Raw genomic sequence first — 6,481 nt, 5'->3', positions numbered from 1 at the left:
TTTGTGGCTATTTATGAAAGATATTATTACAAATACCCATTCTACTTGTTAATATCATTACTGTAATTAAATTTGCGACAATTTGAGCAAAGAAGTGTGACGACTGGATCACTATGTACAGGAGGCTGATATGGCAGCAAACACTCTCCCAGCGACCATATATCTTGGATAAGTCACTTGGACCGTCGACTTCCTATGGCGTCACCTGCTACATATTTACTTCTAATTTCAATATGAAATTACATTATTTCAGCGTAAAAATAGGTTTGATCATGTTCTATGTGCAGCACCAACATTACAGTAAGTAAATATACCACATTTCTTCATTACTTACGTAATGCTAGGAGGATTTGGGTAGATTTGAGTATATTTGGATAATTCTACGGACCGATCTGTCCAGGGTCAGAGCTCGGCTATTATAAAAGTACATGTATTTTCACTTTGAATTTAAATATGCCCATAGTAAGGCATTTAAAATGAAGCTTATATTTCTATCTTTCTTGTGACATATAAAATTCTTACGTTTATTAAGGAATCTGCGTGAAATAGGGATTGTTCTGAGATGAATGCTGCGAGTTTCGAGCTTGACGAATGATGAAAATGCCACTTTTATACAACTACAAATATCTTTGGTTTTACTTAAAATATTTGTCTGGTAGAGGTTTTACATATACATCGCGCTTCTGTCTTTCTTCTGACTAATAAATAATTTTGGTTCAATAAGTTATCAAGATGTTTTCAACAATATTCTTTCGGAGTTCGTCTACTCCAACATGGGTGACCATTTTGAAAACACGATACATGGATTAACCCATCCCATAGTTGGGTCAGTTTCCATTATGGTTCAGAACAATTAGACGGACACCTCATGAGGTTTGTGACCCGAGTGCACTAACATGTGACGCTTCACATTTCCAAGATGCCTGAATCTCCTCCCACACTCTGGACACTCATGAGGTTTATGACCTGAGTGCACTAACATGTGATGCTTCATACTGTAAAGATGACTGAATCTCCTCCTACACTCTGGACACTCATGAAGTTTGTGACCTGAGTGCACTAACATGTGACGCTTCATATATCCAAGAAGACTGAATCTCTTCCCACACTCTGGACACTCATGAGGTTCATGACCTGAATGAACTAACACATGACCTATTAGAGTTCTACGGTCTTTATATTTTTTGCCACACTCAGCACATTCAAAAGGTTTTTTATCTGTATGCACCATCCTGTGTCTCTTCATATATTCAAGAAGACTGAATCTCTTCCCACACTCTGGACACTCATGAGGTTCATGACCTGAATGAACTAACAAATGACCTATTAGAGTTTTACGTTTTTTATATTTTTTGCCACACACAGCACATTCAAAAGGTTTTTTATCCATATGCAGTATCCTGTGTTTCTTCATATATCTAAGAAAACCGAATCTCTTCCCACACTCTGGACACTCATGAGGTTTAATACCTGAATGCACTAATAAGTGAGTCTTCATATATCCAAGACGACTGAATCTCTTCCCACACTCTGGACATTCATGAGGTTTGTCACCTGAATGCACTAATATGTGATGTAATATTTCTTCACGTCTTTTAAATTTTTTGCCACACTCAGCACACTCAAAAGGTCTTTTATCCGTATGCACTATCCTGTGTTTCTTCATATATCCAAGAAAACTGAATCTCTTCCCACACTCTGGACACTCATGAGGTTTATGACCTGAATGTCTTTTATCCGTATGCACTATCCTGTGTCTCTTCATATTTCCAAGTTGACTGAATCTCTTCCCACACTCTGGACACTCATGAGGTTTATGACCTGAATGTCTTTTATCCGTATGCACTATCCTGTGTCTCTTCATATTTCCAAGTTGACTGAATCTCTTCCCACACTCTGGACACTCATGAGGTTTATGACCTGAATGCACTACTAACATGTGAGTCTTCATATTTCCAAGGCGATTGAATATCTTCCCACACTCTGGACACTCATGAGGTTTGTCACCTGAATGCACTAATATGTGATGTACTATATTATCACGGCTTTTAAATTTTTTACCACACTCAGCACATTCAAAAGGTCTTTTATCCGTATGCACTATCCTGTGTTTCTTCATATTTCCAAGTTTACTGAATCTCTTCCCACACTCTGGACACTCATGAGATTTATGACCTGAATGCACTAACATGTGACGCTTCATATATCCAAGACTGAATCTCTTCCCACACTCTGGACACTCATGAGGTTCATGACCTGAATGAACTAACACATGACCTATTAGAGTTTTACGCGTTTTATATTTTTTGCCACACTCAGCACATTCAAAAGGTTTTTTATCCGTATGCACCATCCTGTGTTTCTTCATATATCCAAGAACACTGAATCTCTTCCCACACTCTGGACACTCATGAGGTTTATGACCTGAATGCACTAACATGTGAGTCTTCATATTTCCAAGGCGATTGAATATCTTCCCACACTGAGGGCACTGGTGAGTCTTCATCTTTATGATAGCTGCAGTTTGTGTGAATTTTCTTCTCCTGATGATGGTTAACCGTCAACGTTGACGGTTAGGCACGACTTTGAGTGTTGTTTAAGTTAGACTTGATGTGGGCACTTGGCGGTCAATGGTGGTGCTTCTTCTTTATGATAGATGCAGTTTGTGTGAAGGTTTTATGCTCCTGCCTGTTCACTGCCGACAAAATGGCGCCCGAGTCCCGACGCTCATACAAGTGTTCCAATGTTTCTTCCATATATCTTATTTTTCCTTCTTCATATATTTGGCTTGTAATTGGATTTCTTCATTGATCAGTATTAATTTTGCTCATCATCTCCAATGAAACACTGTACTTGTAACTCTCTCTTATTCATAATACCATACGATTATATACTTTTTGAAGGAATCAGTTCTCTCCAGGTGGATGGGATACAAGTATTATCGTACACAAGACGATTGTCCTGCGGATTTTGGAACCTATTCAAATTCAAATGTTTATTTAGGTAAAATACATACATACAAGGGTGATACAAAAATTGATGAATTATAGATAAAGCTAGTACATACAATGCCTAAAGCCATTATTACGCAAAGCGTTTCGGGCAGGAAAAACACTAAAGACTAAAACTTAATACTAATTGAGATTAAAGTATAAAATGTGTTGAGAAAATATAAAAAATAAAAAATGGCAGAAAAAAGCAAAAATACAATTTGGTCGACAGACAGCATTGTTTAAAAATAACAGACATGCGTTGACATTAAAGGGGTAAGGTAGGTTACAGGGAGTTAATTTATTTATTTATTTATTTATTTATGCATATACAAGAATGTACATAAGGAATGTGAGGATACAATTATGGTAATTACAGTCTTGTAAAGCCACTAGCACGCGCAGCGTTTCGGGCAGGTCCTTAATCTAAGAAAATTTTAAGGAGGTAAATACTTGCAAAATTTATAGACAAAAAAATGATAACAGATTACATGGAATGAAAAAAAAAAAAAGATGAGAGAAAATTATAGGTACAGTATATTAAAGCACATAGGTAGCTATGATTGATTGCAATGACAGCTTAAAATGGTAGTTGACAACAAATTGGTAGGCACAATACAGCAGAAACAATATAAGATTGATTGCAATGACAGCTTGAATGGTAGTTGACAAAAATTGGTAGTCACAATACAGCATATGGCTAGCACATAAAAGAAGACAGCAATGAACACAATGATAAGGTTGTTTGATATTACATAAAAATTAGGAGATTGGGTACCACTAGGTACAGAGCAAATTTAAAGCTCAGTGTAGGAAACTAAATAGATGAAGTTAGGTACTTTTTGGTTTTGCTTTTAAATAAGGCAAAAGTTTTACAGTTTTTCAATTCACTAGGGAGTGAGTTCCATAGACTAGGTCCCTTAATTTGCATAGAGTGTTTACACAGATTAAGTTTGACCCTGGGGATATCAAAGAGATATTTATTTCTGGTGTGGTGATAATGGGTCCTATTACATCTGTCCAGGGAGAGTTTCAGAGCATGGTTTGCATTTAAGAACAGGGTTTTGTAAATGTAGTTGACACAAGAGAATGTGTGGAGGGAGTTAATATTTAGCAAGTTTAGAGATTTAAACAAGGGAGCTGAGTGTTGTCTGAAAGCAGAGTTAGTTATTATTCTGATAGCAGATTTTTGCTGTGTGATGATGGGCTTAAGGTGGTTTGCAGTGGTAGACCCCCATGCACAGATACCATAATTAAGATAGGGGTAGATTAGTGCATAATATAGTGAGAGGAGAGCAGAGTTAGGAACATAATATCTGATTTTGGAGAGTATACCAACTGTCTTAGAGACTTTCTTAGTTATGTGTTGAATGTGGGTGCTGAAATTGAGTCTCTTGTCTAGGAATAGGCCAAGAAACTTGCCATCATTTTTATTACTGATGTTAATGTTGTCTATCTGTAGCTGAATTGCATTTGATGATTTGCTTCAAAATAAGATGTAGTAAGTCTTTTCGATGTTTAATGTTAGTTTGTTCGTTGACATCCATAAGTGGACTTTTTTTAATTCATTATTCACAACATTATTTAGTGTATGTGGGTTGAGGTTTGAGTAGATAAGGGTAGTATCGTCAGCAAACAATATAGGTTTGAGAATATTAGAGACATTAGGCAGATCGTTTATATATATAAGAAATAGAAGAGGTCCTAAGATGCTGCCCTGTGGCACTCCAACGGTAATTGGTAGAGCAAAGAAGTTGTATCATTGATGGTTACATATTGGTGTCTGTCACTAAGATAGGATCGGATGTAGTCAAGGGCAAGGCCTCGGATTCCATAATGCTGGAGTTTAAATAAGAGGTAGTTGTGATTAACAGTATCAAAGGCTTTTCTTAGGTCAATGAAGAGTCCAATCGGAAACTCATTTTTGTCAAGGGCTGAGTAGATAATGTCAAGGAGACTAATGATTGCATCATTGGTACTCTTTTGGGACCGGAAGCCAAACTGGCAGGGGCTGAGTATGTCGAATTTTACGAGGTAGGAATAGAGCTGTTTGTAAATAATTTTTTCAAATATTTTTGATAGAATGGGTAGATTTGATATTGGTCTATAATTGTTTATGTCCGCCGGATTGCCTCCTTTATGGACTGGCGTTACTCTTGCTTTTTTGAGGATATCAGGGAAGGTGTGATACTCTATAGATTTGTTGAACAGTAGTGCTATGGGTGGGGCAAGGGCATGGGAGGCTCTCTTGTACACAATGGACGGAATTTCACTGGTGTTCCCTGCCTTGGTTTTTAGAGAGTGTATGATGGACACAACATCTGCCGGGCTGATTGGTGAAAGGAGAAGAGAGTTTGGATAGCTGCCTGAGAGATATGTGTTAATATGTGTCTGAGTCTGTGGGATTTTACTGGCAAGATTAGCACCAACCGATGAAAAGAAACTATTAAATTCATTTGCCATTTCTAAATCAGTTGACGGTATATCCCCATCCTTGTAGAGTTTTATTTGGTTATGTGAGTGTTGTTTAGTTCCTAGGATACTAGAGATAGTTTTCCAAGTGTTTTTCATGTTACCTTTTGCTTCATTGAATCTATTCACATAATATGCAAGTTTTGCCTTTCTTATGATACTGGTAAGCATTGATGAGTACCTTTTAGCTACTTCCCTTGAAACTAGGCCAATCCTAACTTTCTTTTCATATTCATGTTTCTTGTTGATTGAGTTGAGAATGCCATTTGTGAGCCATGGATTGTTTAATCTTTTGTCAGTTATTTGCTTTGTAAGAAGGGGACAATGAAGGTTGTAGAGGCTTAGAGTTTTGGAGAGGAAGAGGTTAGCTAATGAATTTATATCATGGGTATTATTGAATTCAGAATCCCAGTTAATATTGTGAAGTGCCTCTGTAAGATTGTCTAAAGCTGATTCACTGTGTAGCCTAAATGAAAATTTCTTGCTTTTTGGTGGTGTTATGTCCATGTTCGCTATGAGAAAGGTAGGATAGTGGTCAGTTGTTCTGTCGTAGATTATACCAGATACAAGGGGAGCTGTTATGTTTGTCCATATGTGGTCCAAGGTAGTGGCTGATGTTTGAGTGACTCGGGTAGGTTTGGTGATAGTGGGGATTAGCATACAGGAGTTCATGCTGTTAAGGAAATAGTCAACTTGAGAGCAGTTTTGTTGACCCAGGTCAATATTAAAGTCTCCTCCCAGAATGATGTGGTTTTTGTTGAGATTGTTGTTTATAATAAGATTCCTTAGGTTGTCTGAGAAAGAAGCTATGTTAGTATTAGGAAATCTATAGATGGCTCCAATAGTCAAAGAGGATTTAAGGGATTTAATTGTAAACTGAGCAAAAGTATATTCACAGTAGTCATCTCTGTCACTAATAACACTGTTGCAGATAAATGTATCTCGGTAATATATAGCTGTGCCACCACCTTTTTTATTAGGCCTACAGTTATGAATGGCTTTATAACCAGCTAAGTTGT

General features: G+C 37.1%; 1 protein-coding gene across 1 annotated transcript; it reads right to left on the bottom strand.

Moving 5' to 3' along the window:
• Nucleotides 1-853: 853 nt before the first annotated feature.
• Nucleotides 854-2,506, bottom strand: LOC138370178 (zinc finger protein 99-like). Its single transcript, XM_069334167.1, has one exon. It carries the CDS (start codon nt 2,504-2,506, stop codon nt 854-856), a length of 1,653 nt encoding a protein of 550 aa, XP_069190268.1.
• Between the last annotated feature and the right edge of the window lie 3,975 nt (nt 2,507-6,481).

Source organism: Procambarus clarkii, chromosome 31 (assembly GCF_040958095.1).
Source record: "Procambarus clarkii isolate CNS0578487 chromosome 31, FALCON_Pclarkii_2.0, whole genome shotgun sequence".
In the NCBI taxonomy this organism is placed as follows: Eukaryota; Metazoa; Arthropoda; class Malacostraca; order Decapoda; family Cambaridae; genus Procambarus; species Procambarus clarkii.
This window is presented reverse-complemented; position numbering and strand designations above follow the sequence as displayed.